The following is a 27,998-nucleotide window of genomic DNA, read 5'->3' as shown; positions in this document are numbered from 1 at the left end:
GCTGATACAGAAGCCAAAGTATATCATTGACTGTTGGACACGCATTCTTCGGGACCTGGGATCTGTAATGAGTCTACAAGACTTTAACAAGGTCTGATCAACCCCAGAAAAGGTGCCAAAATCATTGTTCCTCCAGATGAGATATCAGACTCTAAACGGGAAACAATGTCTCATCTCAGGCGTTTTGTTCGAGACATAAATTCTGATGAAGTCGCGAGGTTTCTCAGATACTGTACAGGATCAAACCTTATGCTGCAGCCGCCGGATGCTATTCAGATATGTTTTGTTGAGCTGACTGGGATAGCAAGGCGTCCAGTTGCACGTAATTCGCATCCTCGAATTTCCCTTCCGTTACGAGAGCTACACGGTTTTCAGATCAGAATTTAAAAACGTTCTCACGAGTGGTGTTTGGGTGATGGACAAAGCACAGGACGAGTTTCTGGTCTCTGGTTTCTGATGTGTGGTAGACACACAACGTGTTCCATGTTCTGTTGATATGTTTCGTATTACGTTTGGTTACATTGGAAATGACATAGTCCTTGTAACTTTACATACGTTTTGCGCGCAGTATGTCGTCCTTCGTACTTTTAGGTTGTGCTCCTGCTATGGTATATACCGCCATTACATCAATTAATGAAGTTACAGATCGATAGGATGTCATAATCTGCATGTTAGACTTTCTCACAAAGATCAGTTTCATTTTTGTTAATCAATGCGATGATTTTGTGAAAAGAGAATTTGTTATTTTAACTTTGGGTAACAGAAAAAGAAATAAAGTCTAAAATATTTTTTGGGGATGACTTATGGTGTTACTAGATATTCTTGTCGCCATTGTTACCATTAGCCAAATCGAACATTGTGACGTCGAAAAATCAAATGACAAGAGGCGGTTACCACGAGATAGTGTGTGTGCCAGTTGTGTCAGTCATGACTAGGACTTGCATAGAACCTAAACTCTGCAAGTCATTATATACTGAGGCAAAGAAATAAGGAATCACGTGAAAGCACAAGTGTTCCTTTATTTTTTTCCAGGTTTCTTCACAAACCTTGTATCGCACAGCTTGTGAAGAAACCAGGAAAAAATAAAAGGAACACTTGTGCTTTCATGTGATCCCTTAATTTTTCCCTCAGTATACTATAACACCTTTAGTCAAGGTACTTTACTCCACTTGAACCACCATGGTAATATGCATGACTGAAAGTTTCCACCTGGCACGTTTTGTGTTTCAGTTCAGGTTTGACAAAAATATCAAACCAAAAGAAATACTCAAAGATTGTCTATTAATTCTATTGGAAATCAGACTGACACCAAGAGGCCATATTTTGAACAATGCGTACTGAACAGTAGGTTTCGACACATTACATTACAAGTGCAAATCCTGTCTCAAGGTCTCTCTCAGAACTGTGTACAACGTTGCTGCTTTATATGGATCGTCCTGAAGTTCCACGTTCATACATGTATATCCTCGCCAGGTCGTAGACATCGCCATCACATCGAACTTGGTCATTAATAGTGCAGACATCTAAGCAGACATCTAAACGTTCAGGTTCAACCTCACATATATAATCTCTTGTGAAGTAGATTTCGGAATGGGAGTATGTCTGGCCTTCCTCCAACACCATTCCTGGAAGAACGTATTCGATGCGCGTTCCATACTCTCTGGACTTCCGTCAACTCAGCCTGCTCAAAAGTACATTAAAGTGAAAGTGGCAAAGTAAGACTAGTCATTCAGGTTGTAATGCTTTTGTCAATACAACGAGGCAATCCCGGCATGTATATGGTAACCTTTATAGATTTTGTCACTTTACAATTATTACCAAATTAGTCAGAAAAACAGATAAACATTTCTAAGGTTTTATCGTGTATAGGATGAATATCATATCAAATAAATTTACTTTCAGGATATGAATAAAGCAGAACTGGATCAAACTTTTGTCCAGCATGTCTCCTGTGAAATGCCCGTCAGCTTTCATCTCTTCAAACAGGTTCATCCAAAACTGTATGATCTGTCATCTCAAAATGCCCCACTCTATTCTTTGATTATGCTGGCTTGTTCCAAAGAAGTAGCTCACATGACGATCACCTGTAGTTTCGCGCAGGAATTTCTGTACAACGGCAACTGTTCGATTTTTCGACCCCATGCCACTGCGCATGCATACAGGAGCTCCATTAGCATCTATATTAGCCTTTATGTAATATCTGGCAATAACCTTTGGGTCACTATTTGTTTTAGCAACTTCCAGCCAGATGATTTTTGGGGAAAATCCATCGATACAGGCATTAATGCACAAACTATATATATAAGGTGTTAGTTTGTCATAGGAATCCAGATGCCACATGTCACTTGGGCCATTTGTTGTATATGTACGTCTACGGAGTCTCCCTCTGCGTATCTCCACGCCCTCGTGGTCCTTCAGTCTTTGCAAGATTCGCACAGTTGACTGTTTAAAGGAGAATAATAACGAAAACAAAACTTTTCATAGAGGTAAAAGCATTCTAAAAGTCACCTTCCGTGATTAAAATTGAACAAAATGTTTGTAAAATCGCAATAAACACGCAATAACGTACTCTTATTTTCGCCTATTACGGAAAAACCCGACAGTTAATGAGCATAGGAGGTATCACGTGGCATGACGTCATATATGCCTGTTGCTGATGGCGTTCTCTTTGATTTTACCTCACAACTTAACAGTGTCTATGGATTCTGAAGCAATAAAAGATGTTCCATGATGTAATTTCTGAAATGGATGTTAGACCGTATCAATATGATCCGATTTTACATCTTGCAAGACAATCTTCCAGTGAAGATGAAGAAGAATCAAGCAAAACGGAGGCACCGCTTGATGTCAAAATAATTTTAAAATAGACCATATAATTTATCAGAAATATTATTTGTCAGCAACATGTGATACAGTCCAACCAGCACACTAACCCCTATCAATAAATGACCAGTCCCTAAGAAAATATGTTTTTGAAATGTGATTGCAGTTCCTTTGTGTCCTGACTGGATGCATTTTTATGCATCCAGCGATAGCCATGCATCTGTCCAGACAGCTGTAATTGGTTCCCTATAAAGTCATATACATCCAGGATGTCAGCATAGTTTTTCCGCCGAAATAATCTCAGTTGTGTCAGTAAAATTTCCAAATGCCGTTCAGAGATGATTATCCGGTGCCTTCTGGCCAAGAGAGATGCAGTCTCCTGGTAGGTAAAACCCTGATGAAAATACAGACGTGTTATATCAGACCTGACATCCTCCATGTCTCCCATACGTGTCCGCAGGTGTGTTCTTTGCAGTGCGTCCTTTGGTGTCCTGTATCCTGCCTTGAATGAATCACCCTTGCGCACAATTTCCTGTATATTCATTTCATGCACACGATATTTAATATGTCGTGCGCACGATATAACATATCGTGGGCACACTTTATCATAATGTTACATCGTGCGCACACTTTGTTTCATCGTGCGCACAATTTATTTATTTTTAAAATCATGTCTTTCCGGTCTTTCTTCATTTCGAGCGCACAATATAACATATCGTAGGCACACTATATTACATCGTGCGCACACTTTGCTACATCGTGCGCACGGCACCCGTGAAGAGCCACCCCTCCTCGTGGTGGGTGCTGGGTAACGCTGAGCGCTCTTCAACCCCCGAGTGGACCCGGGAGCATAGTGGTCGTGGGTTGCGCCCCTGTGTCGGTGGAGGACGGGAGTCTGGTGGTTGAAGGCACTGGTTCCAGGAACAGCGTTCCTCTGCCCAACACACCACTTTGCCCCTTACTTCACCTAGACGGGTAGTTGAATGAGCCCGGTTAAATCAATCGGCTGGTCATGCTAAGCCCTGTACATGTAAATTTTGCTGCACAAATTTTAGAAATTATTAATTTGTTTTGTCAGTGGTCGTGGCTTCATGATGATATATTTATATTTTGATTGTACAACTCCAATTTAGTAATTTGCCTGGCCAATCTGGTGGAATAAATCCTTGTTGATTATTCTGCTTGAGTATATCATCCGGGTATCCTTGGTGCTGCAAGTCGGAACTTGTGACTTGTGGTTAGCATTGTCCTTGTTATACTCCGTGGTGGGTGGGGAGCCCGGCTGATGAATCAAAATAAACTTACCATGGATTACCAAACCCCCACCAATAAAACCAAACTTCCACTCGATAATGATGATGAGCAGAGACCATCCAAATCAACAGAAAATTGGCCACGTTTCCTGGTTCTCGACATTGTAGACGAGACACCACTAAAGCTGAATCCTTTGGTGATTTCTAAGAGTATATATGGCATCGCAGGTGACGTGAAGAACATATACTTGCTTTATTGATCTTTATTGATCGAATGCATTAGGAAACAACAAGCCACCAACCTGATGACTACAGAAACATTTGCTGGAATCCATGTTTCAGTTACTGCGCACAGAAAACACTGAACACCAGCAAAGGCATTATAAGAGACAGAGATCGTTTGTTGGCCGAAATGTAAGAACTGAACATCGTATCCGAAATGAAAGATCAGGGAGTGACATATGTCAAGCGATTCGCCACCCGCAAATACAATGACGTATTTCCGACAAACACGTACCTCTTTTCGTTCTCTTCACCAAATCCTCCAAAGTCTGTCAAGGTTGGTTACTCTAATATCACAGTTGATATTAACATCCCAAATCCCTTGCGATGTTTCAGATGCCAAAAAGATGGTCACGGTGTCAACACTTGCACAAAGCCTATAACATGTGCTCACTGTAGCGAAACTTCACACGTAACTGAAGATTGTGATAGTACATTAAAAAAATGCACAAATTGTTCAGGTAATCATTCATCCTTTTCTTAAGACTGCACAATATGGAAAAAAACAATAGAAATAAACAAGGTTAAATTTACTCAAAACATTAGCTTCGCTGATGCTAAAAAGCTTGTTGAATCAACAGTTCCAAATGATTCATATGCATCAGTCGTCAGGACACCCCCGAAAGCTTGTCAAAAGTAAATTCGCCAGTATCCAGTATTTCAATAGAGTGTCAAACAGACCTGACTTGGGTTACAAACGATACCCCTCAACTTCTTACACCTGAACAGTCTAGTCAGACTTCAGAGTCGATGCAAACCAAAGTTCAGGATGAAGTACAATTATTGTCTCAGTCCAGTCAGAAGACTCGATCTGAAACAATTTCAAAGGAAGTGGTCAAAAATACAGTCAAACCTAGGACGGAAAGTGTGAAAAAAGTGGTAGACAAACCGTATACAATTATGTAACAAATATGGTTCACTCGAGGACATTGATGTGTCAGAAAGCATCCATCCCAGGGCACATAGCTTGTCGCCCTCGAAGAAAGTGAGGGGTAGGTCCCCTATCAATCCACCTAAAAGAAAGGGTCATTTTACTAATATCGTGCAGTGGAATTGTAGAGGTCTGAGGACAAATTGTAATGAACTACAGCTATTAGTCCAGGATCTAACACCATCAGCATTCTATCTGCCAGAAACGCATCTGAAACAGACGGATAATTTTACTACTTTACGCCAGTTTACAGCCTATCATCATTATTCTCCTCTGGGTGATGGGGCCACTGGAAGATCCTCTATTCTTATACGGCAGGATTGTATTCACAGCCCTGTTACACTTAAAACTAATCTCCAAGCTGTTGCAGTGCGACTTACTCTGGGTATAGCATTTACATTATGCTTTGTATATATTCCGCCTTCATCGGCACTTCAGCAGGCTGATCTACAGTCACTCTATGATCAACTCCCGAAGCCCTGTGTTATTATGGGTGACCTAAATGGTCACAACCCGCTCTGGGATAGTAACAACACTAATACTAAAGGTAAAATACTGGACTATGTTATCTCCAATAATGACCTATGTATATACAATGATGATTCAAGCACTTATCTGCATCCGGCAACTGGAACCTATTATTCTCTAGATTTGTCTCTTGCAGACTCTAACCCCCTAAATATATTTGATTGGTCTGTCCATAATGACCTCTGTGGATGTGACCACTTCCCAACTATTCTTTCAGAAATAACTCCATCTGATTCTCCATCATATACAAGATGGACTTTTCGAAGGCTAACTGGTCCTTATTTCAAGCTATATGTAAATCGAAACTACGACCTCAATGCTTCAGTGACGTAACTGATCCCATTCAGATTTTTGCTGACGTTTTAAAGGAAATAGCTGATGAGTGTATATCGAAATCCTCTACAACTCCACATGTACGGAAACCATGGTTTAATACAGATTGTAGAAAAGCCAGAAAAGCGAGGAAGAAGACAAAACATTATTTCCGCCACCATCCAACTGTCCATAATTTAAATAAATTCAAAATACTCAATGCGAAACAAAACAAACATTCCTCATTGGAGGAAATATGTCTCCAAAATTAATTCACACACGCCCATGTCTAAGGTGTGGAACATGATTCAGAGAATAAAAGGCAAGGGTTCAAAATCTGCTGTTCACCATGTTAAAGATGGTGATAATTTAATAACGGACAAATCTAAGATTGCAAATAAAATTGGCGAAACTCTTGCCAAAATTTCATCATCGACAAATTATATCCCTGAGTTTCAGAGATATCAGAAACAACAGGAAAACACAAAACTTAATTTCGAAACAAATAACGGTGAAGATTATAATGAAGTGTTTTCATTACATGAGCTACATACAGCTCTTGAGCAAGCTCATGACACTGCAGCGGGTGATGACAATATACCTTATCAGCCCTTGAAACACTTGCCTGAACCATGTCTGATGACACTTTTAGATATATTTGACCAAATATGGACGTCTGGAAATTTTCTTCCTTCATGGCGTAATGATATTGTAATCCCAATTCCAAAATCTGGCCGGGATCATACAGATCCATCGAACTACAGACCTTTATCTCTAACTAACTGTGTCTGTAAAACCATGGAACGAATGGTAAATAATAGATTAACTTGGTATATTGAAACAAATAACCTTATTACAAATATCCAATGTGGTTTCAGGAAAAGCGAAGTACCATTGATCATTTGGTACGCTTAGAATCCTTTGTCAAAAATGCCATAGTATATACACAACATGCAGTGTCGATATTCTTTGATCTTGAGAAAGCATACGATACCACCTGGAAGCATGGCATTTTAAAGGATTTGCATGATTTTGGTTTGAGGGGTCGTTAACCCTTTTTATATCACAGTTTTTAAGAGACGGGCAATTTCAAGTCCGAGTGGGTTCAACCCTGTCTGACCATTATAATTAGGATCAGGGTGTCCCACAAGGCAGTATTTTGTCTATCACATTGTTTAGCATTAAGATCAACAGTTTATCCAAGGTTTTAAATGATTCAATCGATGGATCACTTGTCGTGGTAAAATATGCATACTATTGAACGGCAACTGCAGTTATGTTTAAACAAAATATATAAATGGTGTCTCGAAAACGGCTTTAAATTTTCTAAATCCAAAACTAATTGTATACATTTTTGTAGAATTTTTAAACCGCATAAAGACCCTGAACTGTTTCTCAATGGTACTCCCATCAAAGTTGTTAAGGAGGCAAAGTTCTTGGGCTTACTTTTTGACTCTCATTTAACGTTTCCGCCGCATATAATATCCCTTAAAACTAAATGCCGGAAGGCACTTGACTTGTTGAAAGTTGTTTCAAATACTAAGTGGGGAGGGGATCAAGCTACCCTCCTACACCTATATCGATCATTGGTCCGTTCGAAACTTGATTATGGCTCCATCGTATATGGTGGAGCCTACAAAAGCAACCTAAAACTATTAGATTCTGTCCATCACCAAGGTCTAAGACTTTGTCTTGGGTCCTACAGAACTTCTCCTGTTGACAGTCTCTACGTCGAAGCAGACGAGCCTTCTCTTGCCCAACGCCGTATAAAATTATCATTACAATATATTACAAAACTAAACTGATGTGCAAAAGAAAGTACACAGGTTGTGTTTCTTCCAATAAGATAAAAATAACAAACCTTTTGATGAAAGGGAAAATGTATGTTGAAGCACACTGCAATACAAGTGTTTTATCAGCAAAATGACATTGTAACAATAAACAGCGATGTAGTGATGACCACTGCAGACGGCTCCTACGATGCTGGAGGATCAAGGCCATTCCACGCAGCAGTCGGTAGGCCCATACATGCCAGCAGGACGAAGTCGTCTTGTCACTGTGAATCGGCTTACGCGATGACCCAATGATGTGGCTGCTGATGACGTCACCGTCAACATCCAGTTGCGTAGGTGAATAACCCGCAGATAGCGATCCTCTTGGGGTGTTGTGACTCTGGAACGTCCACTTCTGGGTCGATCACATGTCTGGCCTGTCGTACTGAAACGGTTAAACAGCCGAATTATGGTTTTTCTTGTGCAACCAAATGTCCTTGCAATATCGCTGTTGAAAGCACCCATTTGTGTCATTCCTTTGGCCCGTTCTCGTTGCGCCGACGTCAATCTTGGCATTTCCTCGTGAGATTAATTTCTGTCAAGTGATTGTTCAGTCTTCACGACAAACAGGTTTTATACTCTCTGTCAGAAAAGTGCTGGTGCATGGGACAATAATCACAATTTTGCAAAAATTCGTGCAAAACACGTTCATATGTTTTTGGTTGCATTTTGGCAAATGAAACATGATGGTTGCGTTCTATACAATCAATGTTTTTCAATAACTTTATTAGTTAGAACGCATATTTGGGATTGCAACAACAATTACACCTGTGTACTTTCTTTTGCACGTCAGTTTATATTCTAACGAGTCTAATCCTGCATTTCACTGTGTCTTTAATCCTCTTTATGAGGATTTGTACAAGAAGAAATCTTCTCTTGTTCCGTCTCTGGGGCTCAGAATTAAGTCATTCATTACTGCTGCCGGCATTGAGCTGAAAAATATATCGTCTTCCAGTCTTCTTTCTTCTCCTCCTTGGCAATTGGTTAGGCCACACGTCTACCTTACACTCACTACATTTAGAAAGTCAGAAACTAATGAATTACAATATAAGTAAGAATTTAATCAATTAAAAAGTAAATATAATACATACTTATCCTTATTTACAGATGGGTCCAAAGATGGTGGCACAGTGGCTTGTGCCACTGTCATTGGATCCGTAACAATATCTTCTCGGCTACCAAATAACAGCTCTATTTTCACAGCAGAAGCTAACGCTATATTAACAGCTCTTAATAACCACCGTAAATATAAACAATATATAATATTTTCTGACTCTCTTTCTTGCCTTCAGGCTATTAAAAATCTTTCTGGTAAACATCCACTTTTAATTGAGATTATTGAACTTTATAACGATCTAGCTACTGGCCAGTGCGACATCGTGTTTTGTTGGTTACCCAGCCACGTTGGTATTTCTGGGAATACAATGGCCGATCTTGATGCCAAGGCAGCACTCAACAAATCTGTGACGCCACTTCTTATTCAATACTCTGATTGTAACGCTGTCGTCAGATCTGATATCTATGATTTAATGCAGAAGAAGTGGGACACCCAAGTAGGTATCAATACATTACATGAAATAAAACCCTATATTGGTTACACCTTCTTTGGTTGTCAGTCTAGATTTGAAGGGGTCATTAATATATGCAACGATGTCGCATTGGCCGTACGCGTTATACTCACAAATACCTGTTATATTAATCAGTGAAGATCCTCCGTTTTGTATCCCTTGTGATGAGAGATTGACTGTGTTGAATTCTCCATCATAAGGGATAGATATTTTAATGTGAAAACAGTTGAGGATCCTTTTAACACTGTTAATTTCCATTTAATTATTGATTTTTTAAATGAAATTGATGATGTTTGATTAATATGTTCTGTAGACGGGTGTGTTTTAATGCTTGGTAGTTTTGATTAGTAACTTAGATTGTTAGTGGCTGTACCCTCAAAGGGGGTTAAATCCAGCTAGGGTCCATGCAGGTAGCAAAGGCACTGTAAGTCCCCATGGTCCCTAGTATGGTGATCTACCATCAGTTGTTGGCGATCTATAGCCCATTTTTTTTCATTGTATTGTCCAAAAATAATGCTCTACTTTTAAAGATATATGCTAGCTAGTTTTAACTCAATCTGTGATAATCTAGTGGTTTTACTGTCCTTCGTTGACAGTGTTTTATATATTATATGTATGTATTATGAATTTACAACTACTTTTAGTCACGATATGGCTGAAATATTGCCGATGTGACTTTAAATCTTAACTCACACACTCACTCACTACATCGTGCGTACACTATATTACATCGTGCGCACATTGAAGTATCTGGTGTGCACGATATAAAAAAATAAAGTCATAGATTGAAGGGGATTTTGTAGATGTGTTTATTGCTGTGCAAAATATGTTTTTGGAAAAATTATTACTTGAGATTTTGCATAGACGTCCAGGAAAGATGAGTTTATATTTGTCGATGTAACCTATAAGTGTCCACAATCCCAAATTTGCAATAGTAGAGTCTGTTGATGATCTTTTATCAAGCCCCTGCACAATACGAGCAAAATATCGTTGTGTAAGTTCAAGTGCATCGGCTTGTTGACCTCTAATGTTAGGTAATGTTTAACAGCTATAGAGACTTGTTGTAAGTATCATTCTCAGCCAGATTTTGACACATGTGAATGGGTGTAGTTGAGAGTGATGAAGTACCACAGATCTTAGGGAATATATGTTCTGTCTTGCTTTGTGACAATACCTATCGATTCTTGTTTTTGTTGAAAGATTATCAGTTATCAGTACGTTTAGTTGGGTTGTAGGTCAAACGCCATTTAATAATGATTGTAAACCTTTAGGTGATGCCAGAACAAGCGTGGTATCAGCAAGCAAGACTGCAGGGACATGCATACTATACGTGTATATACAAATACCACAAGTCGTTTCTCTTAGAGATGTAATAAGGTCATTTATAAAAACAAGGAAGAACCAAGATGAAATAACTCTTCCTTGACCAACACCTTGCTTGACACAATATGTATCTGATCTTTCACCCTGGTAACAAACAAATGATATCGATTCGCAATGAGTAAAACAGCGATGTAAAAGATGCCAGGTATTACCTCTTAAACCATTTCATATAATTTATAAAATAATCCATCGTGCCAGATTCTGTCAAAGGCTTTTCCGTTGTCAAGAAAGGCAGAGAAAACAGCAGAATCTTTATGCATATTAACTTGAATAGTTTCCATGAATGTGAATACAGACATAATGGCTCCATGTTGGCGCCGAAAGCCAAATTGTCACATATCCGGAAAATCTGGCATTGATTTTGTTAAATTATGTTCGATTCTTTTAAGAAGAAGCTTTTCAAAAAGCCTACCGAGACAAGATGTTAAGGTGATACCTCTGTATTTCGTGGGTGGGTCACTTTTGTCTTTTTCGCTCTTATATACACATACTCCGCCCAGCGCTTGACTCTTGATGGCTTGCATTGTTACATGACGTTGACAGATTTTGGCTTTGCGGTGACCAGCACGTCTGTTGACAATGACAACGCGAATGAACTAATTTTGAACCCCTAATTTTGAACCCCGCGAATGAACTTCATTTGAAATGAAATGAAATTTTGAATTTTGAAGTCACATCTATTTGCAACATGTTTTCGCTTTCTTTCGACCGTCTCTCCAAGTCTCTGTGTGCCTTTCTTCAACGTCAGTTTTGGCAGCATCAAGTGAAGAGAAAAACATATAATTTTAGGAATACCCATGGGCTAGGGACACAATATTTTCTGTGAGTTCCTAAAGCTGAAATAGCCACGTATAGTCACACAATTAACGCTTTCCCGTGCATAAGTAGAGTACGATGTCAATGTGAAAGAAGGGTACGAGGTACGTACAACAACATCAGATCGTTTTTGTACATCGAGATCATTCTCTACTTGTACACCGACATCATACCCGCCTTGTACACCGACATCATACCCTCCTTGTACATCAACATCATACCCTTCTTGTAGTTCGACATCATACTCTACTTGTACATCCACATCATACCCGCCTTGTACATCAACATCATACCGTCCTTGTACACCGACATCATACCCTTCTTAGTCATAGAACCTTCTACATATAAACGCGTGATGATCCAGGGTGTGAAGCTAATTGAATTCTTTCAATAATCATAACAGGGGTGGTGGGGGTACCCTAGAGGTTAAAGTGTTCTCTCGAACCCGGGTTAGATTCCCCACATGGGTACAATGTGTGAAGACCATTTCTGGTGTCCCCCGCCGTGATATTGCTGGAATATTGCTAAAAGCGGCGTAAAACGAAACCCCATTGACACTCTGACCAAATCATAACCATGCTTACTACACAAACACATGTAAAGTGAAGTCAGTGATTCACCACAAACACATGTAAAGTCAAGTCAGCGATTCACCACAAACACGTGTAAAGTCAACTCAGTGATTCACCACAAAAACACGAGAACATACTCCATTCAAAATAAGACATCGCAACTGGCATAATTTGTGTCACTGACGTCTCAAATTTGGAAATGTTCTCATGCCTACAGTAAAGTATAGACCCATTCTTCGAGTTTACCCAACTCACTCGCTAGATTAAACAATGACCAACACATACAGACTGAAGCTTAACTGAAGAATGCATTATTTGCCAACCCATAAATAAGTGTTTCTACCCTTACAAACTGAGGAAGAGGTTGTATTTTACAAGCGTCCTGAGTGTAAATGCCTGTGTCTCTGTCAGTTGTAATATCAGAATATTTACACATGGAAAAAGGTATCGCAACACCCATATTTTCCATAGTATCAATACTTTACTATAAACCAGTCCTGTTCATTGATTGAGCACAAACCGTACTTTACAAGCCGTAAAACCAACCGTACGTTACACTCCTTCTTCAAATCCTGAAGAACTGATCTCAACACTTGCCGAAAATTATGCATTGTTTCACACGTAGAGAATATCCACACCCTTTTACCGAATATAAGTGTGACTATAGAAATTGCGCAAGCTGTAACGTATCAGTAAAGTCTCCATGATAGTCAGCACAGCAAGGTGTTGATTCAGTGGCCCACATATGTCAAGATAACTTGTGTGTCATACACGAACCTATAGCGTTGTATCATTGCACTCTGCACATGCTTAAGGCGTCTCTAAAAACTCGTGACTGCTTTGTTTGTTCAAGGGGATTGTTCGGGTGAATAAGATTCTACGACGGGGACGATATATGAAACCACTGTAGTTATAGTAGAGAACATAGTGATATCCGAAGGGAAGAAGGATTCCAAACGACTTTCGACGGGAGCCACGTTATAACTGATACCTGTGTTCTCTTGCTGCCGGAAAACAGGAATTGAATTGATAAGTTGAAATACTGTTTGCAGCAGAAATACATATCTCTCCACTAGAAGAGGTATGTACGATTAATTTCATGTGTTTCTCTTATTTTGGAGGACACACATCTATAGTACAATGAAAATGTAATGTTGAGTAATAGTCAACCTTGCTTTGTGTTTATTTATTTCCGTCATGTTTCTTAAATAATAACTATTGTATTTAAATATTATTAAGATTGTTCTCACGTCCTTCGATACTACGAATAGACAGCTCAATTATCGGTGCTCCTCTTCAACTCTGTGACGTTTGTGAACACTATTCTCGAATCAGTATATCGCCCAACTTCAACACAGAGTATGTGGATCCAAATTATTATTCTGCAAGATGTGTTGTTATCAGGAATTTATTGACAAATGAACATTCTCAGAAATAGTTTATTAAATGAGAATTAGAACTATCTTATATTTAGTTCTTTTCAATTATTGCAGCAATCAAAGTTGAATAAAAGTTGTCCTGTTATATATCATTTGATACCTCATGGATGACAGATACCGTTTACATATATCATATCTATCATATATCATATGATTTGCTGAAATTACCTTAACACCAAGAAAGCTACTACAATGAAAAAGAAGTTCCTTTGCGAATATACTCCAACGGTACTTCCGAATATTCAAATGAATATATTTTTACTTCACTTACTGATACCTTTTGTTGGGACAGGACTTAAGCTCGTTCAATTATATACTCATGCAAAAGCAGCTGTTAGATGTACGAAGTACAGTATGACTGAAATATTTAACCCAGTGACTGGAGTACGACAAGGTTGTATCTTATCTCCAGTCCTATTTATTATGTACATTGATGAACTAGTTAACGACATCATAAACAGCGACTATAGTGGCGCTTTTATTGATGAAACTATAAATGCACTGTCAATTCTTCTGTTTGCGGATGATGTCGCTATATTTGGAGACAGCGTTGTGAACCTACAGAAAAAGATAGACAAGATATCTTAGAACAGTATTGTACGAAATGGGGATTGTCAATAAATACAAATAAGACAAAGGTCATAGTTTTTAAAAAAGGTGGTAGAATAGAAGAAAGAGACAAATGGTCAATTGGAACAGAGAAACTAGTCTCCTATTATAAGTATCTGGGATTAACGTTATCTTGTAGAAATGTATTCACAAAAGCTTGTGGTGTTTTGTGTAAGCAAGCAGAGAAAGACTTATTTCCTATTAAGAAATTCATATACAGATATAAAACAAGTCCGTTCGATATATTTTTCAAAATCTTTGACTGTAAAATCCAACATATATTAATATATGGAGCAGAAATTTGGGGAACTGTTATCCGCCATGGAATAGAAAAAGTACATTCAAAATTTTGTAAAAATTAGGCAGTTTTAGCCGAATGTGGAAGATACCCTTTACATGTAAATTATATGACACGAGTTGTTTCGTTCTGGATACGTCTGCTTCGGCAACCAGACACACGTTACCCACGTCGCTCGTATGATATGTTGAAACGTTTAGACGACAATAGAGATATTAACTGGGCTTCGGCAGTACGATCAATATTATTTCAACATGGATTTGCTTATGTATGGATATATCAAAATGTTGGAAACTGGGAATTGTTTTTAAATCTTTTCAAACAACGTTGTAAAGACATGTACTATCAAGAATGGACACAAGATATAAGAAACTCAAAATTACTGCATATGTATTCTGCCTTTAAATCTGATATTTGATCGCACTCTCTTCGTTACATCTGCGCAGAGTCTTAACAAAATTCAGATGCGGCTCCACCAATTTAAAAATAGTTTCGTATAGAAGATCTAAAGACAATGACATTAGTGTAGCTATGTGCGATTATTGTAAAAATGTACCAGAAGATGAGTATCATGTGTTAATGAAATGTCCTTTATATGCAGCGGTAAGAACTCATTACATACCCAGTATCTATATTATGAATCCAAATAAACAAAAATTTGTACATCTTCTAAATACTAAGAACCCTAACATAATACTCCGTCTAGCAATTTTTGTAAACAAAATCATGTCTATGCGCTCTGTAAACATTTAATCTAAGTTGTCATTTTGTACTATTCGCCTCATGGCCACATCTATGAAATACACCTGTCTGTCTGTCTGTCTGACTTAAGCTCGGGCTTTAAATTATTCGTTGTGGTCTACAGGTAACCTACATGTGGCTGTACACAGAACACATTCTAGATTTATATCCTACTTCTGGGCTATGTTAAGAATCGATTTATCCAGTAACATTGTAAACGTAGGCTCTAAGCATGTACATAGAAACCTTCATTCACATTTTTCCTAAATTCTGTAAAGGTATCACGTGATATCAAGCATTGCGGTTTGCATGATACGATCGTGAGGTGAGGTGACCAATCATCCGTCTTCACAACTACAATCTATAAAGAGTCAACTTTAACAAAGACGCTCCACTACAGACAAATTGAAAGCAGCTCTGCTACTTGTCCTCTCGGCAGTACTGTGTCATACAGGTAGGTGAACATGATGAAGTCGTCTTTATATGCAGCCAGAGGATGTATAAACAGCTAAGGGAAAATCCCCGTAGAGTCTGTGCCACACAGGCAACGTAATAAATATATAACATGGCATTCTGAACCTGCCAACATGGGCTGGTGAGCAACAGTGTAATGGTGTTTCCAAATACATCAATGATGAAGGAAGAAACATCAATCAATCAATCCCTCAATCACTCACTCACTCACTCACTCACTCACTCACTCACTCACTCACTCACTCACTCACTCACTCACTCACTCACTCACTCACTCACTCAATCACTCAATCACTCACTCACTCAATCAATCAATCGATGTCAATAGGAATATAAGAATCGTTGTACATACATTAGTTATGCATACTGAACAAAGTGACCAACAAGCCAAGCTGTTATATCTGAGTGAGTTGTAAAATCATTGTAAAATAGCTCTGAAAAGATTCGAGTGTGTTAGGAAAACCTGCCATGGTCATATTCATGTATTTATATTTTACACTTCAACAACTCAAATATCAGAATGATTCCCTTTTCAGTGAACAGCTCCTGCACGTCATGCAGTTATATTACTGAAGAGGCTGACTGCACGGACCCATTTACTCCCTCGGGGCCTGTATCGGACATCTGTTACACAGTCAGTAAGTAATATCCCTCACAAATACTTAGTTACTATATTCTTGACCAGAACGGTATGCTGTAGACTGACTACACAAGGCATTCAAGATCTTTAAGTAATAAGGCCAGTTTTGTGGGCCGGTGGGGTAGGTCGTCACGCTGAAGCCCCAGGTTCGATTACCCCTATAGGTGAGAAGACCATTTCTGGTGCCCAGGCCGTGATCTTGTTGGAAGTTGCTAAAACCAACCTCTCACAGTAAAACTTGGCTAAAGAGACACCTGAAATATGTTTGTCTTAAACCTAACACTATTGTGTTGTCCTATTTACGGCAACGGACATCTAACGGACAAAACATAATTGATACACATGTCATGTTCCTTTGTTTTCAGACAAGGAGCTTTGCTCGAAGTATGGCGACTACGCTATCTACTGCCAGACGGGCGCACACAATATCAGCTGTAAGCAATATGGTCATTGTTCCAATGGTAAGAATCCGACTTCATCATAACCATGTTTATTAATCACCATTTAATAGTAACGGTATCTGAAGTTTTCTGCCTTTAAGAACAGGCAAAATAGAGCTCATGGGCTAACACTGGGTATGTTTTCCGTTTTTATGCCCATGGGCCGAAATTGAAATTGTATATTGTATTGTTGGGAGAAGGTGACATTACATGGCTAACATGGGTACTGACAACGATCACGGTGCAGTAGGGGCTTCAATGGGTACAGGGCCCACTTGAGTCCAAGGAAGGTGACATTACATGGCTAACATGGGTATTGACAACGATCACGGTGCAGCAGGGGCTTCAATGGGTACAGGGCCCACTTGACTCCAAGGAAGGTGACTTACATGGCTAACATGGGTATTGACAACGTTCAGGGTGCAGCAGGGGCTTCAATGGGTACAGGGCCCACTTGACTCCAGGGAAGGTGACATTACATGGCTAACATGGGTATTGACAACGTTCACGGTGCAGCAGTGGCTTCAATGGGTACAGGGCCCACTTAACTCAAGGGAAGGTGACATTACATGGCTAACATGGGTAATGACAACACTCAGGGTGCAGCAGTGGCTTCAATGGGTACAGGGCCCACTTGACTCCAGGGAAGGTGACATTACATGGCTAACATGGGTATTGACAACGATCACGGTGCAGCAGGGGCTTCAATGGGTACAGGGCCCACTTGACTCCAGGGAAGGTGACATTACATGGCTAACATGGGTATGGACAACGATCACGGTGCAGCAGGGGCTTCAATGGGTACAGGGCCCACTTGACTCCAGGGAAGGTGACATTACATGGCTAACATGGGTATTGACAACGATCACGGTGCAGCAGGGGCTTCAATGGGTACAGGGCCCACTTGACTCTAGGGAAGGTGACATTACATGGCTAACATGGGTATTGACAACACTTAGGGTGCGGCAGGGGCTTCAATGGGTACAGGGCCCACTTGACTCCAGAGAAGGTGACATTAATAAGTATGATGAAGGTTCTGACATTCGAGGGGCGGTGGGGTAGCCTAGTGGGTAAAGCGTTGTCTCGTCACGCCGAAGACCCGAGTTCGATTCCCAAATTGGGTACAATGTGTGAAGCCCATTTCTGGTGTCCCCCGCCGTGATGTTGCTTGAATATTGCTAAAAGCGGCGTAAAACCAAACTCACTCACTCACTCTGACATTCGATAACGTGAATGTGTCATATTTTTAAATTTTGTAATGCCGACAACTATGGTGGTATGACGTTAGCAAGTTTCAAATTTTCAGATACAATCCTCAAGAAATCACATAAGTATCAACAACCTGAAAGCTGAGGGTCTTTAACGTCATTAGGTTGCTGATGTTTTCTGGTCAATCGGCTGATAGTCGATGGATGACAACCAGCATCTCTTGCAATAACCATCAATTATTACTACCGCATTAATTATATTTATTTATTCTTTATTGGTTGGTTAACACCACACTCAGCAATATTCCAGCTATATGGCGGCGGTCTGGACCAGACAGTCTAGTGATTGACATCATGAGCAATTGGGAAACGACGACATGTAGCACCCACCTCAGCACCACTCCATCCCTTTAGTCGCCTCCTAAGCCTGGATTGGTGATGTTATCAAAACAGTTTACTGAAATGTGATACATGCTTAATGTCGGGTATACGTTGTGCTCGTTTCCATTGATCGTAGCACGGGCATATCTAAAATTAATGTCTCGTATGTTCGAAGGGTCGGAATAATCACACAAACAATCGTAATTATGATTTGAATATAAATAGACATATGGGGGTTAAAATCATAGGTGCTACCATATCTTTCAAACTGTATATTATATTTACCACCTTGTTCGTGTCACTTACATATTTTCAATCACATTGGGAAAATGTTTTACAGATCATCCCTATTTATGTATATGCCCCTAACAGGTCAGGTTGAAGCCCTGTTCTGATTGATTGTCACAATAAAACCAAGCGCAAGCAGAAATGATTACACTCCTTTTGCAAGTCTAAAAAAATTGACCACAAAGGTTGCCGAAAATTGTGCGTTGATTTAAGCGTTTGGGATTCTCTGCCTTTTAACCGAATAAAAGTGACAGTAAACATGAGCCATCTTTAAACACTGGTCATACTAATATCATCTGTGAATTTCACAACATAACAGCCTTTCTACGTTATATCTTATTTACCCGTACTGATTACAGCAGCTGAAAACGTGCATATATTCTTGAATTCAAAGCTTTACATTTCAACAACTCAAAACACAGAATGATTTCCTTTTCAGGGAACAGCGACTCCTGCACAGCGTGCAAGTATGGTACTGCAGAGGCTGACTGCACGGACCCATTTACTCCCTCGGGGCCTGTATCGGAAATTTGCGACACATTCGGTGAGTAGTTCCAAGTCTTGGGGTGGGGCTAGTGGGAGGTAGGGGTCGGGTGGGGATGGGTTTTTTTAATGTGTACCCTTGTAGTTAAAATGTCAGGCCGTCACACCGAAAACCCGGATTCGACCTCGTCTCATTGGTGCAATATGTAAAGTCGTTTTCTGGTGTCCCCCGTCAGTGATATAACTGGAAGTTCCTAAAACCATACTTACTCACTCAGCAAACCATGGTTAAAGAGACGCCTGAAATGTATGGCTTAAGCCTATTCTCGACATGTTGCCCTGTGTATGACAACTGACATCTAACAGACAAAACATAATTGACATATCTCTTTGTTTTCAGACGAGAACCTTTGCTCGAAGTACGGCAACTATGCAATCTACTGTCAGAGCGGTGGAATCAGTACCAGCTGCAAGAAAAGCGGCGAATGTTCCAATGGTACGAATCCGAACGTGTTATAACCATCTGCATAAATCACTATTTAAATATAGTAAAGATATCCTGCACTTCGCTGGCATTCGCCACAAAAACAGGATCAAGTCAATTTAATAAATTATGATACTATTTATATCCGAAATGATGCCTAACTTTCCAAGGAGTGAAAACGTCTGAAAACTTACCATTTTACAGATGCTTACCTGTCTGAAAGAGGTTTTACATTTCAAACCCTTGTAAACTCGGAAATATCAGTGTCTGGTACATTTACAATATAATATAATCTAAATCACTGTGTCTCCTAGGTGTAATAATTGTGAAACAGTTCAATGAGTGCCTTAGAAATACAGAGGATGTTTCCACTAGCTGTATCGATGCAAAAATAGCACGAGTGCCTCAGATACACGTATGACGTGTCTACCAGGTGAACTGATACATCACTCAGATATATGTGTGATGTCTCTACCAGGTGTAGTGATGCATCATAGAGGGTGACTCAGATATATGTGTGATATCTGGATAGATTATTGCGGACGATTGTAACCTCGACTGGGGCAACCCACGCCAGGCATGTCATGAATATTACCATTTTCATTTTGTCAAGGGCCCAATTTTATGATTTTGATGATTTGCACGCTGACGATACCCTCCAATTACCGATAACTGATTTTTAACTATTTCCTAGTACTATATTTGCAACTATGTATCTGCACGAGATACCATTTTTAGGTTCAGCAGGTCAAATGAAAGTAGGTGATATGTTGTAACTAGTAATGCAGATATACAGAAGAAATCACCAAATAATACATTCATGTCTCGAAGCCCTTTTTACGTGGAACCTTGGTCTTTGGCATGAACTACGTTCCTCAACAAGCAGATTATCCGACAGCTTGAAAAGGCTGGTCAGCAACGTTTTAATGGTGTTTAATGAACGGACGAACGGACGGACAGACGGATGGATGGATTTCTAAAAGAGTTGTAACAGTTTTGACAACATTTTGAGGCCTGTTTTACACTCCAACAAACTTTACACTTCAACAACTCAAATGTCAGCTATTACATACTGAAGCAGGTGTCCTGAGGCCGCAATGGTGTTTCTGAAAGAGTGATAAAATCTTTGACAACACTGAAAAAACAACGAGTGTGCTGTTAAAACGTGCAGTTGCCATATTCTTGAATTCAACTAAAAAACAGAATGATTCCCATTTCAGTGAAGAGCTCCTGCACAGCGTGCAAGTATGGTACTTCAGAGGCTGACTGCACGGACCCATTTACTCCCTCGGGGCCTGTATCGGAAACTTGTAACACACTCAGTGAGTAGTTCCAACTCTTAAGTTTATATGCGTAATTAGTTCAAAATTCTTCATGCTCGCCTGTTTTTCTTTTTCTTTTTTTTTCTTTTTTTTTTGTTTGTTTGTTTGTGTTGGGGTTTTTTTGTGTTTTTTTGGCTTTGGTTTTATTCTTCCAATATCCTGTTTGTTTGTGTGGTTCATGTTTAAAAGTAGGCCACAGATGCCCAAATTTTAGTTTTGAATATCATGGTCCGAGTGATATATCTTATGTAATAGACTTGTGGCATATTAGAAAATGTTCATGATCTTCAAGTACAGAAGCAAGCCTTTTTGCGTCGTGGTTAAAGTGTTCACTCGACTCCCCTAAAAGGTAATAATGTGAATCCTATACTCATGCCAATAATGGTTGTCAACCCCTTCAATTTTTTTAATTGGAGGGGTGTGGGGTGGGGATGTGAGGTGTGTGTGGGGTTGGGGTGGGGAGGGGGGTGACAACCATTATTGGCATGAGTATATTTGCTGGGTCCCAGGCCGTGATGTTGCTGGGAGATTGCTAATGGCGACGTAAAACCATATTCATTCACTCTGCAAGTCTTCTTTATAGAGACATCTAGATTAGATTTAACGGCTTAATTTGGCTTTTACCTTGCCCATGTACGGCAATTGACATCTTACAGACACAATTGTCACGTTGTGTACCTTTGATTTCAGACGTGGACCTTTGCACGAAGTACGGCGACTATGCCATCTACTGTCATACAGGTGGACTCAGAACCAGCTGCAAGAAAAACGGTCAATGCGTCAATGAGGCCAGGTCATTGACCCCTAGCCTCGTCCTGATATCTGTCATCCTCACTTTCATAATCAAGATGGCGTATTGATTCCACGGAGGACATGCTGTCGGTGTCTGCGTGTAATGGTTCTGTTAACATTCTTCACAAATGTTCATGTACATTTAATTTTCTTAATGCGTTAGCAATTCATCCTTAATGATGAATCCTTAACCTTAAAACTTTACTTCATTGTGTTTGGTGGATATTGTGTACTTTGTCGAAAATATTTTGGACACAATTTGGTATACCTTGCAATGTACCGCTTGTAATAACATGTATTAAACGCTGTTCACTGATATTTTGATACTGACACCATATTCTACGTGAAAAGGAATAACGTGACCACATTTTGAAATAGTACATCGGTTAATTAGGTCAAATGTCACTTTGAACCCTATCTCAAAACTGTGATCTAGGGATTCTCATGCTGTTGATCACTGGATTGTCTGGTCCAGACTCGATTATTTACAGACCGCCGCCATATAGCTGGAATATTGCTGAGTGCTGCAAACAGCAAACAAACATAAAAGCTAAACAAACCGCGTGTTGAGAACTATCTTAAACAAAGGCCTACTTCAGGGCAGCCCTGAGCTCTTCTTCTCTCTATAAACCACGACTTCTAGACTGTTTAAAACATAGCACAACAACAAGCCAACCAACTGGTATTAGGTGACAATGAAGGGGATACGGAGAAAACGGACCCCAGCGAAAACGGACCTCAAAATGATCGAAAAAACGGCCACTGCGCTGGCGAGAACGGCCTCCGAACCTGGAGTAAACGTCAAGAGAAAACTGCCAACATAGTTGCACCAAGATCAAAGGAGAATATATTTATCAGTCTTAAATAATAGAGATTGTGATATGGCTTATGTCATGTACTGCACGTAGTGACATGGCTTATGTCGTGTACTGCATGTCGTGACATGGCCTATGTCGTGTACTGCATGTCGTGACATGGCTTATGTCATGTACAGCACGTCCTTGCATGGCCTATGTCATGTACTGCACGTCGTGACATGGCTTATGTCATGTACTGCACGCCGTGACATGGCTTATGTCATGTACTGCACGTCGTTACATGGCCTATGTCGTGTACTGCACGTTGTGATATGGCTTATGTCATGTACTGCACGTCATGACATGGTTTATGTCATGTACTGCACGTAGTGACATGGCTTATGTCGTGTACTGCATGTCGTGACATGGCCTATGTCGTGTACTGCATCGCTTGAATGTCAAGGCCGTCTATGGCCGACAAGTGAGTGTGATTGCCGATGGTTTTGGAGAAAATGTCTGCTTACTGTCGAGTAAATGATTTGTAGATGTTGTAATAAGTTTTTAGACCCGTGGAATGCCGCTGACGATCGAATCTAGCCCTACATAGGTGCTGTCAACGTGGCTGGAATTAATAAACGAATTTAAAAGGTGAGTTTTCGCTGTCTTGGGTGATCCATGATTTTGGCTTGGTATTGCAGAGGTAACTGTTTTCGGTGAGTCGTGGCGTATAACTTTTGAAATAATGATCCGATTGTGACCATTTATAGCTCATTTTGTAGGGAAATCATCTCGCTTTTGATGCGTAGGCCCGACGGGGCCTTAAAAATAGTTTACGTGGTAAAATCTAACTTAGATTGAGGAGGGGGTGGTTCCGTCGTTACATCCCTTTCCTTTTATATAGTACTAGGGTAAGGTCTATATACCTATATGTCTTTCTAACGCTGTTTCTAAGCGTGACATCGCCCCTGTGGTGTACTGCACGTCGTGACATGGCTTATGTCATGTACTGCACGTCGTGATATGGCCTATGTCGTGTACTGCATGTCGTGACATGGCTTATGTCGTGTACTGCACGTTGTGACATGGCCTATGTCATTACAGCACGTCGTGACATGGCCTATGTCGTGTACTGCACGTCGTGACATGGCCTATGTCGTGTACTGCACGTCGTGACATGGCTTATGTCATGTACTGCACGTCGTGACATGGCCTATGTCGTGTACTGCACGTCGTGACATGGCCTGTGTCGTGTACTGCACGTCGTGACATGGCTTATGTCATGTACTGCACGTCGTTACATGGCCTATGTCGTGTACTGCACGTCGTGACATGGCCTGTGTCGTGTACTGCACGTCGTGACATGGCTTATGTCATATACTACACGTTGTTACATGGCTTATGCCATGTACTACATGTCATGACATGGCTTATGTCATATAACAGGGATATGACTGAGATGTTGACGAAAAACAGGACATACTGCTCTTCAGACAAACTTGGTGATTGGTTTGGGGATTGTTCACGGTAAACAGTTCTGACAGCGTAGGATACAAAGTACGCAAATATCTATAACCCATTTTGTTTTGGGGAGATAGTGGGGTCATCAGTTTTCCACATAAGTACTGGCAGGGAGGTTAGAAATGTTGTTCATAACATGTAGCGGTTGGGGAGGGAGGTGGTGGGGTGTCACTTGCTTTGTACATAAATCTTTTTTTCTTTGGGGGTGGGGGGTGGGGGTGGGGTAGGGCGAATTCACATTGTACATACTCCTCAATAAAAATCATCAAAAAGTCTGAAATTAATTAAAATTCAGACCACGCTTTCAAAGTTCTCCACCAGCCGTTCTCACATGCTGTTGTCTTAATCCGCTTAGGCGCGTTACAGAGTTGCGCCCCTTGAGCAGGCCAGGAACCTATGATCCTGGAATTACGTATCTGAAATTGTGAGGTCGTATCAAATTTCTAAAATATGTCATATTTACCTCTATATTATATAACTAATCGTGACTTTATACAATAGGACTAAACAAGACAGTGTGGATATTACTCATTAATGCTAAAAGTCTCTCTCAGTTAGTGTTAATACACACTGATCTTTATTTCCAAGTTGTAGGCTGATAAGCATTGTGTGTTAATCGTTAAGACGACAGGCATGTTCCGTCCAACGTCTATGATCCGTCAGTGTCATCTTGATTGCCAAGTTTACTTGATAAGCTTTATCGCACGCAAACTGTAGCGTAAATAGGGTTGCGCAACAGAGAGAAAAATTACCAGTCTTCCTATATAGTCGTGACCAACTCGTGGACTTGGAGGTTACGGAAATGGCTAATGGCGAGTGAAGCGAGCAAAGGTTGGCAACCATTCGTAACTATAACATATGTTATATTTGGGATTACACTTTCTTAGTAAAGTACAGATTCTAGTACTTTTTAGGTTGAGCCCCATCCGGGATTCGAACCTACACCCTCAGAGTCAGGCACCTAATCGCTAGTCAGACGCCTAGACCGCTCAGCCACCACGGCTTCCACAAAAATGGAAGTGGAAGATATGTTTGTACTAAAATTGGGTATATGTTTGTACTTAAATCAGTTCAATTTTTGTTGTAAAATCAGATATATGCTTGTCCTAAAATCAGTTGCATGCTTGTAGTAAAAACATTAGTTTCATTTTTTACTCTTAGTCTAGACTGCGGACTTTGTGTACCCCTCTGATAGTCTGATTACTAAGAAAGTGTAATCCCAAATATAACATATGTTACATTTGACCACTTTCTAAAAATGGCATTGTGTATTTCATAGCTTTCGGTCGTGGGAGCCGTGCCAATTAACACTATCAGAGGGGTACACAAAGTCCGCAGTTGTCCGACTTCCATTTTTGTGGAAGCCGTGGTGGCTGAGCGGTCTAGGCGTCTGACTTTGTGTGCTGGCGATTAGGTGCCTGACTCTGAGGGTGTAGGTTCGAATCCCGGATGGGGCTCAACCTAAAAAGTACTAGAATCTGTACTTTACTAAGAAAGTGTAATCCCAAATATAACATATGTTACATTTGACCACTTTCTAAAATGGCATTGTGTATTTCATTCGTAACTACTCGCCTCTTTCCTTGACCTACAGATGGTTTCAATTAAGTGTATTTCTGACGATCTTGTGGGCTTGTTTTGGAGATTGTACGTGCGCTTTCCAACATTTTTAGGAAATATAATCATATATCGCTACGAGTTTCAAAACAATAAATCATATCTATTTAACTGATTAACTTTAATATTTAACATTGGCTTTATGTTTCACATCTTTGGGATATTTTAGTCTGACTTGTTTTTGTCATTCACAATTTGCTCAGCGTATCCATTGTTAAATTCAACCAGGGGTGTGGCAGCAAGGTTGCACGGAAGTTCAGTTTGAGAAATATTTTAAAGTTATTTTTTAGCATCTGCTTTGGGATTTATTGAAGCTGAAAAAAGATTATTTATTTGCACATCCAATAAAACAAATCCTATGTGTGATTCTTAAACCCTTTTTAGAAATACACATTTGGAAATATAAGGTGAACATCTGGTAATAATTACGTCAGAATAGGCTTAGCAAATATTTTTTCTCCTTCCTTTAGTTGTATCAAAGAGGTTTAGTTTTTAAATATAATAAATATAATAATAAAATACCAGCAATACAATATACGAGTGCTTCGGTGATATTAAGTACCATTGGAATCAAACAGGTTCTTGTTTAAAGTAGTCCCGATGTGCATGCGCCAATATGAAATCCTTCCAGAGGGGCACGAGTCGCTATTGGGCTTGTCCCGGAATAACACAAGTTGGTCACGAATGGGTTGGCAAGTTAGCCACTTCCCTTGCTTCGGTTCTAAAAATATCAAAATAAAATCATCTCGCCACATCAAAGGTAGACACCCATTTCCTCACAGGATTGTGCTCTCAGATTTCCAACCTCATATTTAATAATTACTCTCCTAAAATGTATGTCATTCAACATTTTAAGCGCCACACGAACTCTAAGAAATTCGGTGATATAAACCGATGTATTTCACTGTATTCGCTGTATTTCACTGATGAAATGCATTGATAGATGCTTCTCTTGGTTATTTTAAGGTAAGTCATGTTCACTTCATTCATTGTATGTTCTTAAATTATGTTCATATTTTCTCTGTTTCTATTGCATTCCATGCTGTTGGTTGATTCCAATAAAATCAACATTTTAAAATACGTAGTATTGATTAAGTACACCAGTAAATTAATTATTATACTTAGATCAGACCATTTAGCATTAATCGAACAATTTAATGTACATCAAAATGGAATACAGTATAATAAAGTAAGGGTTCGACATTATAAGCTGAGTAAATTTAAATTACGCATAATCGGGCTCGTGGAAATAAAGCAATTCTTGTGCACGTAGTGTCTATTTTATTGCGTGTTTACAATCAACGCGTATGTCAGTGAATGATTTTTTAAGTAATGAATATGTGTGTTAAATCCAAATGATTCGTTCTACCCTTGATCAATCGATGTTTAAACACTGTACATATTATGGTAACAATACTTACACCCGTGAGCCCACATAGTATTTGTTGTTTTATTCAGTTGCTCAAGTATTGCTAGGTTCTCAGTATTGTTGAGCTCTATTTATGTATACGTTGTACACTTTCACTAACATGCCCTTCGACAAATGATCTTTAGTAATTCACAATAGACTAGACATAAACGATGTGGTCATGTTATTCAACTAGTAGACCGAACGTTTATATTAATTTATGTAATCTTATGATACTGTTTAAGTTGCATTCGACGATTCTGTTCTATTATCATTTACGCTCTTCATTAATAACATACAATATTTCAGTGTTTGAGAACACATTTAGTATACGTGTCCAACTGAAGAATAAAATGATTTATTTGCAATGCATTTTTCTCAGTTGGGCTAGATCATGTGTATTATATATTTCCATGTAACGTAAAGTGTCTCCGCTACCTTGTGTAAGATACGTTGTCGGTAAGGTTTATGTAACTATGAATTCATGGTTCTCTTAGAATATATCAATTATTGTCCAATGTAGTAATTATGTTGATGCTATATTATGAAATATAAACACTGAGCTAATGCACAGGATGAACACTGGCCACTAATAAATGCTTCTCTTGGTTATTTAAGGTGTTGCGGTCCCAAGCTCATTCCCAAACAACAAATTCCAATTATCAAAACTATTCTGGACCAAATATAAAACCTTAAAAAAGGTTATGAAAGGTGTGTGTGTATGTGTGTGTGCAGAATATACATCTTGTTTGCGTTGGG

At 39.6% G+C, this 27,998-nt stretch overlaps 1 protein-coding gene and 1 long non-coding RNA gene across 2 annotated transcripts; one reads left to right on the top strand and one right to left on the bottom strand.

The window, feature by feature from the left end:
* Window positions 1-19: 19 nt before the first annotated feature.
* Window positions 20-20,506, bottom strand: LOC124272142. Its single transcript, XR_006897257.1, has 5 exons — window positions 20,495-20,506; window positions 14,973-15,472; window positions 14,316-14,322; window positions 9,643-9,648; window positions 20-30 (listed from the first exon to the last, which is right to left on the bottom strand). It is a non-coding gene; the product is annotated as an uncharacterized LOC124272142 (long non-coding RNA).
* On the top strand, window positions 16,367-27,994 carry LOC124272140. Its single transcript, XM_046707286.1, has 5 exons — window positions 16,367-16,499; window positions 19,702-19,797; window positions 21,006-21,107; window positions 21,798-21,991; window positions 27,951-27,994. Exons 1-4 carry the CDS (start codon window positions 16,382-16,384, stop codon window positions 21,965-21,967), a joined length of 486 nt encoding a protein of 161 aa, XP_046563242.1. The 5' UTR covers window positions 16,367-16,381; the 3' UTR covers window positions 21,968-21,991; window positions 27,951-27,994.
* Window positions 27,995-27,998: the final 4 nt, after the last annotated feature.

The sequence above is a fragment of the Haliotis rubra genome, unplaced genomic scaffold (assembly GCF_003918875.1).
Source record: "Haliotis rubra isolate DU_JTF1 unplaced genomic scaffold, ASM391887v1 Scf167, whole genome shotgun sequence".
In the NCBI taxonomy this organism is placed as follows: domain Eukaryota; kingdom Metazoa; phylum Mollusca; class Gastropoda; order Lepetellida; family Haliotidae; genus Haliotis; species Haliotis rubra.
Note: the sequence above shows the minus strand (reverse complement) of the source record. Positions and strands in the feature narration are given on the sequence as shown.